At 46.6% G+C, this 16065-nt stretch overlaps 2 protein-coding genes across 8 annotated transcripts; both read right to left on the bottom strand.

Moving 5' to 3' along the window:
• Nucleotides 1-165: 165 nt before the first annotated feature.
• Nucleotides 166-2564, bottom strand: WBP1 (WW domain binding protein 1). Of its 4 annotated transcripts, XM_086327709.1 has the most exons (5): nucleotides 2352-2564; nucleotides 1922-2023; nucleotides 1294-1396; nucleotides 998-1174; nucleotides 166-829 (listed from the first exon to the last, which is right to left on the bottom strand). In XM_086327709.1, exons 1-5 carry the CDS (start codon nucleotides 2418-2420, stop codon nucleotides 369-371), a joined length of 912 nt encoding a protein of 303 aa, XP_086183835.1. In that variant the 5' UTR covers nucleotides 2421-2564; the 3' UTR covers nucleotides 166-368. The 4 variants fall into 4 exon arrangements, with proteins under 4 accessions (XP_086183835.1, XP_086183837.1, XP_086183836.1 ...); XM_086327711.1 differs by lacking the exon at nucleotides 998-1174 and having other exon boundaries at nucleotides 1208-1396; XM_086327710.1 differs by lacking the exon at nucleotides 1922-2023.
• A 526-nt stretch (nucleotides 2565-3090) lies between these two features.
• Nucleotides 3091-5975, bottom strand: INO80B (INO80 complex subunit B). Of its 4 annotated transcripts, none has more exons than XM_086327703.1 (5): nucleotides 5862-5975; nucleotides 5343-5535; nucleotides 5003-5121; nucleotides 4663-4832; nucleotides 3091-3718 (listed from the first exon to the last, which is right to left on the bottom strand). In XM_086327703.1, exons 3-5 carry the CDS (start codon nucleotides 5067-5069, stop codon nucleotides 3188-3190), a joined length of 768 nt encoding a protein of 255 aa, XP_086183829.1. In that variant the 5' UTR covers nucleotides 5070-5121; nucleotides 5343-5535; nucleotides 5862-5975; the 3' UTR covers nucleotides 3091-3187. The 4 variants fall into 4 exon arrangements, with proteins under 4 accessions (XP_086183829.1, XP_086183827.1, XP_086183828.1 ...); XM_086327701.1 differs by having other exon boundaries at nucleotides 5751-5935; XM_086327702.1 differs by lacking the exon at nucleotides 5862-5975 and adding an exon at nucleotides 5732-5859.
• Between the last annotated feature and the right edge of the window lie 10090 nt (nucleotides 5976-16065).

The raw sequence follows: 16065 nt of genomic DNA, 5'->3' as shown, positions 1-16065 counted from the left end.
CAGCTTTCCCTCACCAAGAGGTCTTAACTCAGTCCAGGCCTTAGGGCTGCCTGCTCTCCTTCAGAGAAGGTGGAAAAAGTGGCCACTGACTGTCCCTTCCAAACCTAGTCAAGTCAAGTGCAATGCAGTCAGTCGAGCACTAGTCCACCCAAATCCACAAGCAGCTGGTTCGCATCTCTTTAATGAGATCAAAGGCTCCTGTGTATGTCTTGGGGGACAGAGCTTGCACAGTCCCCCAAACACTGCCCTTCTCAGGACTCCAGCCTTTTCAGATTCTAGGAGGGCAGGGAGAAGCCAAGAACCCAGGGAGGTGGGAGCCGGGCTGTTTCTGGTGGGCAAGTAACCCACCCCCCGCCTCCCAAAATTGCTCATGGGATGTCCCCTTCACTGGAAGCCAGCCCCACAGGAGAGACTTGGGGTGCAGGATTTAGGGGCCGTGCACAAGGGGACTGGTCCTCCACCTCTTGTGAGGTGGCACTAACCCTAGCCTCCTTGACTGGCTCACCCTCGATGGAGTCAGGACAAGGGCAGAGCTCAATACCTGAGTCACCAGTCAGGCGGCGATAGCGGCAGGAGGGGGGTGTGGGGGCAGGGCTCACTCCTGCCCCAAGCTCACCCTCCTGATGAGGAGGGGCACTCTGGTGGGAGGAAACGTCTTCCACGTTTGTTCCCTCGTGGCGGGCAGGACAGCTGGAAGCGGAGGAGCAGCAGGTGCACTGGCTGGAAGCAGTCGAGGGGCAGCCAGTGGCTGCAGTGTAAGGAGGCGGTGGTGTGCCTGGGCGGTGAACCACATCCTCATAGGCTGGGGGTTTGAAGGCGCTGAGGAGGCCTGCAGGAAAGAATGGTATGGTTGATAGAAGGCAACCAGGGGTGGGGTGGTGGCGTCTTTCCTATGAGGGAAAAGTGTGCTTTGAAATCTCTGAAAAGGGAGTGTGGAATGAACCAGGGTCCTGGTTTGGGAGGGACCACTGAGAGGCCAGAGCCTCAAGTCACTCACGAAGGTCAAGCAGTGAGCCAGCAGGGACAGGGCCAGCCCCATGGCATGCCCCATGGTAGGCCAACAAGTTGATCTCACGCTGCCGCTGCTGCTGCTGCAGCCGGAGTTTAGCTCGTCGATGGCGGAAGGCGCAACAGCAGCTAAAGAGAATGAGGACAGTCCAGAGCAGCCAGAACCCTGCAGGAGGCGAGGAGGAAGAGACTTAGATACCTCCTGTGCAGAGAAGGGTCCTTGAAGGCTGAAGTCCAAAGGCGGGTGGGCAGAAGAACAAAAGAAGAGCCCCCTTGAAGACTCACACCAGAGCTCATAGTAGTACGTGCAGCAGCCAGTCTCCCCACAGCAGTGACCACTCTCACAGAGGTAGGGCTGGTTGTTCACTCCTGGGCACAGCTCTCGAAGCTGGGAGCAAGGAAGCACTTAAAACAAAGGGAGATTCCAGCCCAAGGCACTGTCCACCCCCACCCCCTGCATACACATACACAATCCCATCCTGTGAGCCAAGTTTAGCTCAGAAATCTATGGGGAGAGGAAAAAGTGATGTTGAAAGGAGTGTTCAAATATCTGAAGGGCTGCCAACATGGAAGAGGATTTGGAATAGCAAGAATCAGTCTAGAGACTAAGAGGCAAGGTGTGGGCATACAAAGAGGCAGATTGCAGCTCTGCATATAGGAGACCTCTCATATTCAAGCCTGGCTCCCTAGGGTGTTTAATGTTAAAGGAGTGTTTTGGCAGAAGTCCGAAGACTGGGCTATCTCAAAGTCTCAGACGATGGGTAAGGGGTTTAGGTAATTTCCTAAGCTGTTTTCATTGTCATTTCCTGTGGTCTGCCAATCCCCACTCCTAAGCTGGATCTTTCCACCCCTGGGTCTCAGGCTTCCTAGGGTAGAGGAGGAACAATAAGAGACCCAGAGCAGGGTTCCCAACCAGATGGGATTGCTGTGGATGATAAAGGATGGCATCCAGGGCGTGATTCTGGGTTCCATCTCTTCTCCAAATTGCTCCCTCAAGAGAAGACGCTGCCAGACTCTGTTATGACAATAGGCACATAGAAAAACATCACAAATAACTGTTGCAAGACAGAAGGAACCTCCCTGGGGCCTCACTATGCCTCTGGTCACTGGAGAGCCACTGCAAGCTTCCACTGCAGCTAAGGGATGGGATCTACGAAGCTGCAGGCAAAAGTCAACAGCACTTACATTACAAAGTTTACACAGAGTAGAAGGGCCGTATCTAGGAATTTCACAGTACCTTTGGCTCTGAGAGTTCCTCCGCCACCCGCCAAAAGGCGGAGGCAAGGAACGGGGAAGGAGAAATAAATGGCTGTCGTGATAGGCTTTTGGAGCTGTTGGGATACCTGCTGTTGCCGCACCCGAAGTGCCCCCCAGGCCTCCTCGCTGCCGTTCCCGCCGGTAGCCCGAGCCATTCCTCCACCTACAGCTCCCTGAAGACCACAGTCTCCTCTACCGCCAGCTGCCCCGCCCCTGCCACCTCTAACTCCACCGCCATGGTCCCTGCCCGGCCCATCTTCGCTGCCGCCACCATCACTCTGCGACCGGACCTTCCATCCAGCGAGAGCTCTGCCAACTAGCACCCAGGTTGTTCCGTCCCACCAATCCGCATCACTCTCGGACAGATGGGCCAATAGGAAAGATCACAGGCTTCTCCCTGCAACCAATCTACAGCAGCACCTCCGCCACTCTCCCAGACAACAGGAGCTTGACAGACAAAGAGTGGGGAAGGTTCGACCCATGGCTGTGACTGACAGCGACAACAGCCAATATGGAAAACAGAACAGGGTTTGCGTTATCAACCAATGAACGGCCGCCTGGGACAGCAAAGTTCCCGCTGACTGGCTTGAGCCCTATTTTCTGGATGACGCCAAACACTTGACCACGCCAGGTAATCCCATTAGGAGCCGCGGAGTCCAAGGAGTCTGCTGGAGTCTGGGTGGGCGCTGACCGGCTACCATTCTGGGGCCTGGTGAACGATTCCCGGCACCAATGCAAGCAGCGGGCGTGGGGGAAGAGGGCAAGCTGTGTGTTTGGGGAATTGGCCTACCCGTACTCCATTCCCCCAATTCTGTACAAGTCAAGGCACTGGATGAAATTTAATAAGGTGGGGAGGACACTGAAAACAAGGGGCAGAGGAGAAGGCACAGAGTCCAGATTGTGGGGGGTGGGGGTGGGGGGCTTAAGTAGCCAGAAGTGGGGATCCGGGGCCCTCAGGCCCACCTAGCCGCATCTGCAAATTGATGCGATAGCACTGAAGGCTGCAGAGTGCCTGGCCCGTGCGCGAGCAGGCATAGCGGCGCGGATGGGGACAGCCGGGGACAGAGCATCGAGGAGGCGGGCCAGATGGGGATGGCCGCTGAGACACAGGCGCGGGGGCAGGGATGCCAGGCGGGAAGGAGAGGGTGGAACCCTGTGCCCCGCTGCTGTAGCGCACCATGGGGGCTGGGGCCACCGCCCGCCCTCCCCGCCGTTCGCCCCGGGAGGCCCCTCGGCCTCCCCGCCCACTGGGCGCTGCAGTCTTGGTGAGGCGCTCGATAGTCTGGTTCTTGTGCTCCTCGGCCCGCCGAGCTGCCTGCAGCCGCCTCTTCCGTGCCCGCTCCTCACGCTTCAGCAGCATTTCTTCGGTGAGAGCGGGGGCCGGGCAGCCCCCAGCCACAGGTAGTGACAGCATCGGGGAAGGCTGACTTCGAGCCTTCTGCAGCAGAGCTCGCTAGGGAGATATGGAGATGTCAGCAAATCGAGAAGGGAGTTCTGCCGGAACGACGGAGGGGGGAAATGGGGACACGGAAAGCAGGGTCTTGAAGAGCAGGCCTTGAGAAAAGAGTCAAATGGGCACAGTCTCTAGGAGCCTTTCATACTGCCTCCTCTCAGGTCTCCAGACTTTCAGCTTTAGATCCTTGATCCTCAAGGACAAATGCTTTAGTAACGTTACCTTCCTGCCCTGAGTCCCAAAACTCGGTCCTAGTTCTCTGGAGGCTTTTTTGTTGTTTTCAGTCTTTGAATCCCAATGGATAGCATCAACTGGATAATTGCTCAAGTCAAAAACTCAGGGTTATCCTTGATTCCTTCCTTCCCCAACAAGTGTCTGTTTCCTAAATATATCCAGAATCCATCTGGTTTCTCCAACTCATTTCACCTTGGTTCAAGCCACCACCATCTCTTACCTGACTACTTCAATAGCTTCTTAACTGGTCTTGCTTCTATCGTTTACCACCACTAAGAAACCAAAGTAATCTACTGAAATATAAACCAAACATATCACTTCTCTGCATACCACCTTGTTGTCACAGTCACATTTATTCTTCTCCTTGGCCATGATTAGGCATGTTCCACTCTCAGGGTCTTTGCCCCTGCTGGTCTCTCTGCCTGGAAAGCTTCTCTGGTATTGGAAACATTATATTTTTAGAGAGGTCTTTCCAAACTACCCTATCTAATGTTGTTTGTTTTCTGCTTTCTATTTCATCACCCTATTTTTGTTATAAACATTCCAGTTTTTCAAAATTATTTACTACACAAGAATACTAGCTCCATGAGAACAGAAACCTTGTCTGTCTTTTCTCCACTGCTGATATCCCTGCTGCCTTGCAAAGTTCTCCAGACGTGGAAAGCTCTCAGTATCAATTTGGCAAACGAATAAAGAATGAACCTACTCACCTGCCGAGCGGTGAGCAGCCGTTCATTGATCTCCTTTTTGAGATCTCCATTGTCATCCAGCTCCCCCTTCTCCAAGGCATCCAGCCACCTCTGTTCTTCCTCTTCCTCCTGGCCTCCTAACCCCCCAGACAGGTCCCGCAGTGGGGAGGGGGACAGATTACTGTCTTCATCTGAAAAGTAAAGTTGGAGAGCTAAAAGTAGAATTGTTCAGATTGGGAACCTTAATTTGGCCAAGTTAATACTGGGACACACAAAATTTTCACCTTCCTCAGAATGAACCCTCTTCCCTTAACCAGGTATAATGAGAAACCCAGTTTCCCCACCTCTAGATCCTTCTCACCCAGCCAGGCACGGTACTGCTCAAGGGGGACTCCTTCCACAGGTTCCTCTTCATTGTCCACAACCATAAGGGGAGAGGGTGAGCGAGGACCTTCAGGGATCACAGTGAAGGTAGGAACACTGCAGAGAAGCAACCACTCTGTAAGGTGAGCAATCGTCTCCTCCTGCTCAGTACATCTAGTCTTCCCTACGCCCTCTTGGGTTCTTGCTACATTAACCTGGGCCCTGAAGTCACAGCATCCATTCTCTGTCTTCTGAAAACTGCAGCCAGTTTCTCCTACCTTCTGTCTCTGCCTGCTTCTAAAGTCCCCCAAGTAAAACCTTGGCTCTCTTGGCCTCACCTCTTGGTGCCCAAGACCTGCCCGCCCAACTTGATTTTGAGTTTGAGCTGGGGCTTGGCAGGAGACTGCTGCGTTGGCCCAGCCTCCTCTTCCTGGTAGTGTTTTTTCTTGTGTTTCTTCTTGTGTTTCTTGTGCTTTTTCTTGTGCACTCCGTGGCCGTGGGCACCCGCTAGACTCAACTCCAGGGCTTCCCCTGCAGAAGGAGAGCCTGTCAAAGATGTATGGGAGGGGCAAGAAAAGCCCAGTACCCCGAAGGGTCCTATTGTTCCCGCGGTATTCCGGTATTACCAAAACAGCCCCACCTTTTTGCTTCCCACCTGTGGCGAAGTACCCGGGGGAAGCTCGAAGGAGCACGAAAGAGACTGCTTTTATGCGAAGGCCAGACTTGCCTTATGGATCCACGCTTACCAGGCTCAGGGGCCTCCATAGCCCCAGAGGTGCTCCCGCGCCGCCACAGCTTACTCATGGGGCCCTGCGAGGAAAGGGGGCTGTAAATAGTCGAAACACATTCAGACATACCTTTTCCGCCCCGCGGAAGAACTTATCCCAGCAAATAAACGGGTACTTCCGGGGCGTAGGAACCATGCTTGTGCGGGGCACGCTTTGCGACTAAAATGCTCCAGGAGAAACAAGGGTCCTTCCAACAATAGTTCCGGACTCTTTGAGGCCGGGAGGGTTTTCCGCTCGCCCCGCAGCCCCACAATCGAGATCAGAGCTCAGCGCCAGAGATTGAATTATTATTAGACGCAAGGGTGATGAACGTATCTGTATGTTCCGGACCAAATTCGGGGCTAGGCAATGATAATACAAAGATAAATATGAATACTCCTCTCTGCCTTTGAGGAGCTTACAGTTTGGTGGAGGAGCACGAAACAATTTGCCAGCAAAATGAAGGAGGGCTTAACAGCACAAGTGCCCTACAAGGTGGGCAGATGGTATTTAAGCCTCAATTCTTTATCAGTAGAGAAGTGGATAGATGAATTATGGTACAAGCTAAGAGTTGATCGGTAATTGATAAGATAGACGTGGGATTTAGATCCTAGTGGGTAATAGTATTGGAAACAATCTAAAGAAAAACCAAAATTGGTACAGGGATTTGATACACCATAGTGGGAAGCTGTCAATGGCACCCCACTCCAGTACTCTTGCCTGGAAAATCCCATGGACGGAGGGGCCTGGTGGGCTGCAGTCCATGGGGTCGCTAGGAGTCGGACACGACTGAGCGACTTCACTTTATTTTTTCACTTTCATGCATTGGAGAAGGAAATGGCAACCCACTCCATTGTTCTTGCCTGGAGAATCCCAGGGACGGGGGAGCCTGGTGGGCTGCCATCTATGGGGTCGCACAGAGTTGGACACGACGGAAGCGACTTAGCAGCAGCAGCAGCAGCAGTGGGAAGCTGTGGTGCTATTAAAAGAAATGGGGCCCCAGAAAGTTACCCAAGAAACTGGTGACAGCAGTCCAATGGATGCTTGGGAGAACAAGGGTGAAGGGAGACTTATTCTTCCTAATATACCCTTTTGTGCCTATTGAACTTTGTATAAAACGTGTGTAAGATAACCCATGTCTCAGTGGTAAAGAATTCACCAGCCAGTGCAGGAGACGCAGGAGACTTGGGTTCCATCCCTGGGTTGGGACGATCCCCTGGAGGAGGAAATGGCAACCCACTCCAGTATTCTTGCCTGGAAAATTCCACCGACAGAGGAGCCTGATGGGCTGGAGTCCATGAAGTCACAAAGAATCGGACAGGACTGAGCACGCAAGTGCGCGCACGCATAAAACGTGTGTTTTACTAATTTTAAAAAAAGGAACAAGGTAGATCTATATGTGCTGACATACGGAATAAGAAAAGCAAATTTCAAGATGAGGTGATTCCATTTTATGAGACTGAGGCGCTACCTACTGCCCTAATGAAGCACCTGTTATTCCATTTTTAAAAGGCATAATATGCTACTACATTCCTAGAAAAAACTAAGGAATGTATACTAAATGGTTAATGGTGATTATCTTTGAAACTTAGAGTTGGGGAACTTTCACTATCTAGATCTGTAGTGAGTTTTCTTACTTTTTTTTTTCTTTTAAAATATTCCTTAGTATTTTGTGTAATGAATTTTCTTACAGCCAATATATATCACATAAAAAGCACTATACATGTAGTGTATAGATATATACATGGGATACATGTCTGAACAGAGTAGCAATAGTGAACAAAGTAAGGGAAGAACTGACTCAAGAAATATTTCATTAATGAAATTTAAAGGAACTGATAAACAATTGTATATGAGAATTCAGGAAGAAATCAATATAGTATAGTGATTGAGAATGAACTTTGGAGTCAGACAAGCCTATTATCAAATTCCAGTTTATTGGCTATGTAACCTTGGGTTCACAGTTATTTAAGTTCTCTGAACCTCGTATTGCAGCTTTGTAAAATGGAATGAAGTAGGATCTAGTTCGGAGAAGGCAACGACACCCCACTCCAGTACTCTTGCTTGGAAAATCCCATGGACAGAGGAGCCTGATGGGCTGCAGTCCATGGGGTCTCGAAGAGTCAGACACAACTGAGCGACTTCACTTTCACTTTTCACTTTCATGCACTGGAGAAGGAAATGGCAACCCACTCCAGTGTTCTTGCCTGGAGAATCCCAGGGACGGGGGAGCCTGGTGGGCTGCCGTCTATGGGGTCGCACAGAGTTGGGCACGACTGAAGTGACTTAGCAGCAGCAGCAGGATCTAGTTCGTAGTGATAGTGAGGTAGCAGTGAGTGGTGGCATGAAGTACATTCTTAATTTCCTGCCCAGGAACTGAACTTGGGTAGCTTGGATGAGAACCGGGAATCCTAGCCACTGGACCAGCAAGGGCCAGAAGCTAAAAGCTATTTTTCCCTGGATCTTTGCCCCCACTGAAAAAATGCATTTATCACAGAGGCAGAAACTGTAAATGCAGGTACAAAGTTTATTATTAGAGACATAGTACAACAACAAGTGGGAGAGAAAACAGAGAAACAATGTGTTTAGATGAGCTAGAAGCAAAACAGAGAGAAAGGGTGTGGACATCCTCCCTAGAGAGGAGGAGGAGCGCAGTAAAGAGGTTAAGTCATTTATATAGGTCAGTTCTGCTGGGCCTTTGTCTTCTTTTGGCCAATTATCTGGTTTCTTTTTCCACACCTGAGCTACCCTGGGACCCTTTCCTGGGTGCTCACGCACCCCTCAGCCAAGATGGCTCTCAAAGTGAAGGCTTCTGAGAGGAGCAAGGCTCATTATGGCCTGGAGTTATACCTTGACTTTTGACCCACAAGGAGCCTTTCTGCCTATGTGTGGTGTCTTCCTTGTCCCCAAAATGGGGGGAGCAGAGATCCCTTAATCCTTGACTCAAACAGGATTTTGCCCCTCTTTGTCCTTGCATGACTATTACCTTGATTATTGCCATGACTATTACCTTAAGATGTTTACAAGAGACAAACACTGGCTATTTATCCTGTTTCTGTTGTTACTTCCATTTCGGAGACCAAACAGGAGGTTGATTGTAAATGCTTAACTGGAGCCCATCTATCTCTTATCTCAGAAAACGCTAACAGTTTTAAGTATCCAACCCGAAGCCCACTTATTTGTGCCCCGTGAAATGCAAACAGGAGGCCAGTTGTAAATATCTAGCCTGAAGCCCATCTATTTCCTACGTCAGAAGGGCTCTTTCAAGGAATAAAGCAAATCGAGAATGCAAAATATGTAGGATAGTATCTTGACATAGTAGATATTCAATAAGCATACAACCACAATAATAAGTGACTTCTACATTTCTAGCCCAAGTATTAGAGAGAAATAATATTTTTAATACAGAAGAGAACATAAGAAGAGAAGTAAAAAGAAAACCATTTAGTGTCACCTAAGGTGAACTTAAAGTGCATGTGAAAAGTCAAAACTATAATGAGGTATCACCTCACACCCATCAGAATGACCATCATCAAAAAATCTACAAACAATAATTGCTGGAGAGGGTGTGGAGAAAAGGGAACCCTCCTACACTGTTGGTAGGAATGTAAACTGGTACAACCACTATGGAGAACAGTCTGGAAATTACTTAAAAACCTAAAATAGAGCTACTGTATATGACTCAGCAACTCCACTCCTAGGCATATGTCCAGAGAAAACCAGAATTCTAATGGATGCATGCTCCCTGATGTTCATTGCAGCACTATTTACAATAGCCAGGACTTGGAAGCAAACTAAATATCCGTCAACAGAGGAATGGAGAAGGAAGATGTGGTACATATATTCAATGGAATATTATTCAAGATATAAAAAGGAACAAAACACTGCCACTTGCATAGATGTGGATGGACCTGGAGAGTCAATTCAAAAAGAAAAACAAATATTGTATAATATTTCTTATATGTGGAATCTAGAAAAATGGTACAGATGAACTACTTGCAAAGCAGAAATAGTCATGGATGTAGAGAACAAACTTACAGTTACCAAGCGGAGAAGGAGGATGAATTGGGAGATTGGGATTGACATATATACACTACTATGTAGAAAATAGATAACTAATGAAAACCTACTGTATAGCACAGGGAATTATACTCAGTGCTCTGTGGTGACCTCAGTGGGAAGGAAACCTAAAAAAAAAAATGGATATGTGTATAGGTAGAGCTGATTGACTTTGCTGCACAGCAGAAACTAACACAACATTGTAAAGCAACCATACTCTTAACAAAAATTAATACAAATAAAATAAAGGGCATGTGAGAATGCCCACATGGAGATGGAATACTGAGAAGAGAAGTCTTCTTCTCTTCACAGAAGGTGTGAGCTGGGGTGTCATCAGCACTGGAAATGCTAAGAGATGGGAATAGATGAGACCTTCCAGAATGAGCAGATGAAGAGGAAAGGACCAGGAACAAACCCAAGTGGGCATCAGTCTTGAACAGACTGGCAGAGGGGGAAGGCAGGGCTGAGAAGAGGTCAAAGGGGCAATAAAGGCACCCAAGAACAGAGATTGTCAGCAGACAAAGACTATGATGAGCTCTGTACAGTTTTGCAGAGCCTAGGTTGAGCTCCAAGAAGAGGATGCATTGTAGCAACACGTGAAGACAATAGTCCTGTATCACCAGGAGTTAAAGTGTAGTTAGTATTTGTCAAACATATTAGAGTTTATAACCTGCTTTCATATTCCTTGCCTTCCTTGAGCCCATGGCAGCTCTATCAGGGAGATGCTATTGTTCCCTCATGAGGAAACTGAGGCTTAGAAGGGTTAAATGATGTGGCCAGAGTCACATAGTTAAGGAGCGGCAGAACCAGCATCAAACAGAGACTTCCTGACACTAGGCCCAGTGGTGTTTCCTCAACATCCTGATGCCCAGCAGGGAGGAAGTGGTGACAGTAAGCAGCTATGGGCTTCATTATTTTGTTTTGTTTTTAGTTTTGCTTTGTTTAGTGTTGGAGAGATTTGAGCAGGTTTGTAGGCTGAAATGAAGAACTTTGTCCTTCTGAAAAAAGTTCTTAGCTTTAATTTTTTAGATATTTTTGGGGGACATGATTTCAAAAGTTACAGAAAAGTTGCAAGAAGACTACAAGAACTCGCTTAGCTTCTTAAATCAGATTCTACTATCATTAACATTTACCATTTCTTCCCCTTCCTCTCCATTATCATTACTCCTCTTCTGATCATTCTGAGAGCAAGTTGCAGACATGATGCCATTTCACCTCTAAATATTTCATTGTGTATTTTCCTCAAATATAAGTACATGATTCTATAACCGTTTTGCAACCCTCCCAATCAGGAAATTAACACTGATACAATACTACCATCCTATCCATGGATCCCATTCAAATTTCACCTACTGCCCAATGTCTCCTTTTCCTTTCTAGGTTGGAATTCAAATCCACAGTCCTACATTACAATTCCTTGTCATATGTCTTTGATCTGCTTTAATCTGCTAGACCATTTCCTCACTCCTTCCTTATCTTTCGTGACCTTGACAGTTTTAAACAGTGAAAGCCTTTGATTCTGTAGTATGTCCCTCAACCTGGACCACCTGGTGTTTCCTCAAGTCAAGACTTAAGTTTTTGGCAGGAGTGCTACTCAAAAAAATATTTCACTGTGTTCTTCTCAGTGTATCACATCAGGAAGTACAGGACATCAGCTTATTCCACTGATGATGCTAACCTTAATCACCTGTTCAAGGTGGTGTCTGTCAGTTTTTTCCACTGTAAAGTCACCATTTTCTTTTTTTTTTTTTTTCATTATTTATTTTAAATTTATTTTAAATTTGGCCATGCCGTGTGGCTTTCAGGATCTTAGGTCCCTGACCAGGGATTAAACTTGGGCTCCAGCAGTGAAAGTGCCAAATCCTAACCACTGGGATGCCAGGGAATTCCCAAACTCACCATTTTCAACACTTCACTGAGTGTTTTCTGGGGAAATACTCTGCAACTACTCTGATATACTATCCCCCATCAAACTTCCACCCACGTGGTGTAACATCCATTGATGAATACTGTACGAATCAATTCTACTGTAATAATTGCCAAGAGGCATTCTACTTCCGTTATTCCATCTACATTTGTTAGTTGGTGTTCTGTAGTGAAGTGCAGTTTTCTCTTCTCCTTATATTCAGTTACATTAGTGTTTATTATATCAGTATGGATTCTCATTTCAGTCAATGAGTTGTAAATCCATTACTATTATTATTTATTTTGATGCTTAAATTTGTCCCAGATTTGGTCAGTGGACATTTATTTAAGATGGTTTCTATATTCTTCTCCCATATCTTCATCATTCTCTGAGCACTTTTTACTTCCCAGCACTACAAAATATTTGGGTCTTATCTTGTACTCTCCCTGGATAAGGGGTGGGAACCCTTGGGAGGCCAGGCATTGGGAATATATGGCTGAGATTATGCTGAGCCCAGTTGGTTCCAGATGGCAGCTGGATAACATGGCAGCAGTAGATTGAAGAGGCAGTGGTGCCCTAAAGAGGTGGTAGTGTCATGGGCAGTGGGTTTGCAGAGATTCCCATGGAGGCAGAGCAGGGTAGTGACTGGAGCCCCTGAGTTCCTAGCACGGTGGGGTGTGAAGTCAGGAAGCACTAAGTGCCCCACTCAGTTAGGCTGGTCTTGACAGGCTTGGACAATAACGACAAGGAGCCAGAGAGGAAAGGCAGGGGCCAGAGATCAGCTGGCGGCGGGCCATGCAGGTGGCAGATCAGCCCCAGGGCACCTAGCAGCAGCAGTGAGGCTGGGGAGCTCTATGCTCCTGGGCATCCTCCAACCTTGGCTCCAGCCTTCCTTGGACCCCCTTCCTGGAAACTCCAGTAGGACCTTTGCCCTGGCCCCTGGCAAAGGTTTACATGCTCAGTGAGGACCAGCAGTGGGTCAACCAGGGTGCTGGACATGTCCTCCAGCTACATGGAGTGACTGAAGGGCATATCCCTGCTAGTCAGGGCCTGAAAAAATGTGGTCCACTGGAAAAAGGAATGGCAAACCACTTCAGTATTCTTGTCGTGAGAACCGCATGAACACAATGAAAAGGCAAAAAGATACGACACTGGAAGGTGAGCCCCCCCAGGTGGGTAGGTGTCCAATATGCTACTGGGGAAGAGTGGAGAAATAGTTCCATAAAAATCAAGAGGCTGGCCTAAAGTGGAAATGTCACTCAATTGTGGATGCGTGTGGTGGTGAAAGTAAAGTCCATTGCTATAAACAACAATATTGCATAGGAACCCAAAATGTTAGGTCCATGAATCAAGGTAAATTGCATGTGGTCAAGCAGGAGATGCAAGAGTGAACACTGACATCTTAGGAATCAGTGAACTAACTAAAATGGATGAGAATGGGTGAGTTTAATTCAGATGACCATTATATCTACTACTGTGGGCAAGAATCCTTTAGAAGAAATGGAGTAGCTCTCATAGTCAACAAAAGAGTCCAGAATGCAGTACTTGGGTGCAGTCTTTTTTTTTTTTTTTTTTTTACTTTACAATATTGTATTGGTTTTGCCATACATCAACATGCATCCACCACGGGTATACACGTGTTCCCCATCCTGAACCCCCCTCCCACCTTCCTCCCCATACCATCCCTCTGGGTCATCCCAGTGCACCAGCCCCAAGCTTCCTGTATCCTGCATAGAACCTGGACTGGTGATTCATTTCTTATATGAAATTATACATGTTTTAATGCCATTCTCCTAAATCATCCCCCCCCTCCCTCTCCCACAGAGTCCAAAAGACTGTTCTATACATCTGTGTCTCTTTTGCTGTCTCGCATACAGGGTTGTCATTACCATCTTTCTAAATTCCATATATATGCGTTAGTATACTGTATTGGTGTTTTTCCTTCTGGCTTACTTCACTCTGTATAATAGGCTCCAGTTTCATCCACCTCATTAGAACTGATTCAAATGTATTCTGGATAAGAAAGCTGTGGTACATATACACAATGGAGTATTACTCGGCCATTAAAAAGAATACATTTGAATCAGTTCTAATGAGGTGGATGAAACTGGGTGCAGTCTTAAAAACGACAGAACAATCTCCGTTCATTTCCAAGGCAAACCATTCAACCTCACAGTAATCCAAGTCTATGCCCCAGGCACTAATGCTAAAGAAGCTGAAGTTGAATGGTTCTATGAAGACCTACAAGATCTAGAACTAACACCAAAAAAAAAAAAAAAAAAATGTCCTCTTCATCATAGGGGACTAGAATGCAAAACAGTAAGTTAAGAGATACCTGGAGTAACAGGCAAGTTTGGCCTTGGAGTACAAAATGAAGCAGGGCAAAGACTAACAGAGTTTTGGCAAGAGAATGCACTGCTCATAGCAAACACTTTTTTTCCAACAATACAAGAGACGACTCTACACATGGACATCACCAGATGGTAAATACTGAAATCAAATCGATTGTATTCTTTGCAGCCAAAGATGGAGAAGCTTGATACAGTCAGCAAAAACAAGATCTGGAGCTGACTGTGGCTCAGATCATCAGCTCCTTACTGCAAAATTTAAGCTTAAATTGAACAAAGTAGGGAAAGCCACTAGGTCAGTGAGTGAGTGAGTGAAGCCGTTCAGTCGTGTCCGACTCTGCGACCCTGTGGACTGTAGCCCACCAGGCTCCGCTGTCCATGGGATTCTCCAGGCAAGAATACTGGAGTGGGTTGCCATTTCCTTCTCCAGGGGATCTTCCCAACCCAGGGATCGAACCCAGGTCTCCCACATTGCAGGCGGACGCTTTAATCTCTGAGCCACCAGGGAAGCCAGGTCAGTGATGTATGATCTAAATCAAATCCCTTATTATTATGCAGGAGAAGTGACAAATAGATTCAAGGGATTAGATCTGGTAGAGTGTCTGAAGAACTATGGATGGAGTTTTGTAACATTGTATAGGATATGGTGACCAAAACCATCCCCAAGAAAAAGAAATGCAAGACGGCAAAATGGTTGTATGAGGAGGCCTTACAAATAGCTGAGGAAAGAAGAGAAGCAAAAGGCAAAGGAGATAGAGAAAGAAAGATATACCCATCTGAATGCAGAGTTCCAGAGAATAGCAAGGAGAGATAAGAAAGACTTAAGTAAAGAATACAAAGAAATAGAGGGAAACAATAAAATGGGAAAGACTAGAGATCTCTACAGGAAAATCGGAGATATCAAGGGAACATTTCATGCAAAGATGGGCACAATAAAGAACAGAGACAGCTAGGACCTAACAGAAGCAGAAGAGATTACGAAGAGGTGGAAAGAATACACAGAACTGTACAAAAAAAGGTCTTAATGGCTCAGATAACCATGATGTTACTCAACTAGAGCCACATATACTGGAGTGTGACGTCAAGTGGGCCTTAGAAAGCATTACTACGAACAAACTTAGTGGACGTGATGGAATTCCAGTTGAGCTATTTCAAATCCTAAAAGATGATACTTTTAAAGAGCTGCACTCAATATGCCAGCAAATTTGGAAAACTCAGCAGTGGGCATAGGACTGAAAAAGGTCAGTTTTCATTCCAATCCCAAAGAAAGGTAATGCCAAAGAATGTTCAAATTACCATACAATTGTGCTCATTTCACATGCTAGGAAGATTATGCTCAAAATCCTTCAAGCTAGGTTTCAACAGTACATGAACCAAGAACTTGCAGATGTACAAGCTGGATTTAGAAAAGCAGAGTAACCAGAGATCAAATTGTCAACATCTGTTGGATTGTAGAAAAAGCAAGGGAATTAAAAAAAAAAATCTACTTCTCCTTCACTGACTATGTTAAACTTTTGACTGTGTGGATCACAACAAACTATGGAAAATTCTTAAAGAGCTGGGAATACCAGACCACCTTACCTGTCTCCTGAGAAACCTGTATGTAGGACAAGAAGCAACAGTTAGAACCAGACATGGAAAAACAAACTGGTTCCTAATTGGGAAAGGCTTCCCCATTAGGTTCCTAATTATTTCAAGGCTGTATGTTGTTACCCTGCTTATTTAACTTACATGTAGAGTACATCATTTGAAGTATCAGCCTGGATGACTCACAAGCTGGAATCAAGATTGTGGGGGAAAATATCAAGAACCTCAGATATGCAGATGATACCAGGCTAATGGCAGAAAGTGAAGAGGAATTAAAGAGCCTCTTGATGAAGGTGAACGAGGAGAGTGAAAAAACTGGCTTAAAACTCAACATTCAAAACATGAAGATCATGGCATCTGGTCCCATTGCTTCATGGCAAATAGATGGGGGGAA

Source organism: Bos grunniens, chromosome 11 (assembly GCF_055505025.1).
Source record: "Bos grunniens cultivar Pamir isolate PY7600 chromosome 11, Bosgru_T2T1.0, whole genome shotgun sequence".
Lineage (NCBI taxonomy): Eukaryota > Metazoa > Chordata > Mammalia > Artiodactyla > Bovidae > Bos > Bos grunniens.
The sequence above is the reverse complement of the archived record's forward strand: the minus strand, read 5'-3'. Positions and strand labels throughout refer to the sequence as shown.

Coding starts and splice junctions, on each gene's coding strand:
- WBP1 (XM_086327709.1), bottom strand. CDS start 2,420: ATGGCTCGGGCTACCGGCGGGAACGGCAGCGAGGAGGCCTGGGGGGCA. Junction 2,024..2,351: donor TTCGGGTGCGGCAACAGCAG/GTATCCCAACAG, acceptor TTGTCATAACAG/AGTCTGGCAGCGTCTTCTCT. Junction 830..997: donor TGGCTCACTGCTTGACCTTC/GTGAGTGACTTG, acceptor TCTTTCCTGCAG/GCCTCCTCAGCGCCTTCAAA.
- INO80B (XM_086327701.1), bottom strand. CDS start 5,859: ATGTCTGAATGTGTTTCGACTATTTACAGCCCCCTTTCCTCGCAGGGC. Junction 4,833..5,002: donor GCAGTACCGTGCCTGGCTGG/GTGAGAAGGATC, acceptor TTTACTTTTCAG/ATGAAGACAGTAATCTGTCC. Junction 3,719..4,662: donor GGCTGCTCACCGCTCGGCAG/GTGAGTAGGTTC, acceptor ATATCTCCCTAG/CGAGCTCTGCTGCAGAAGGC.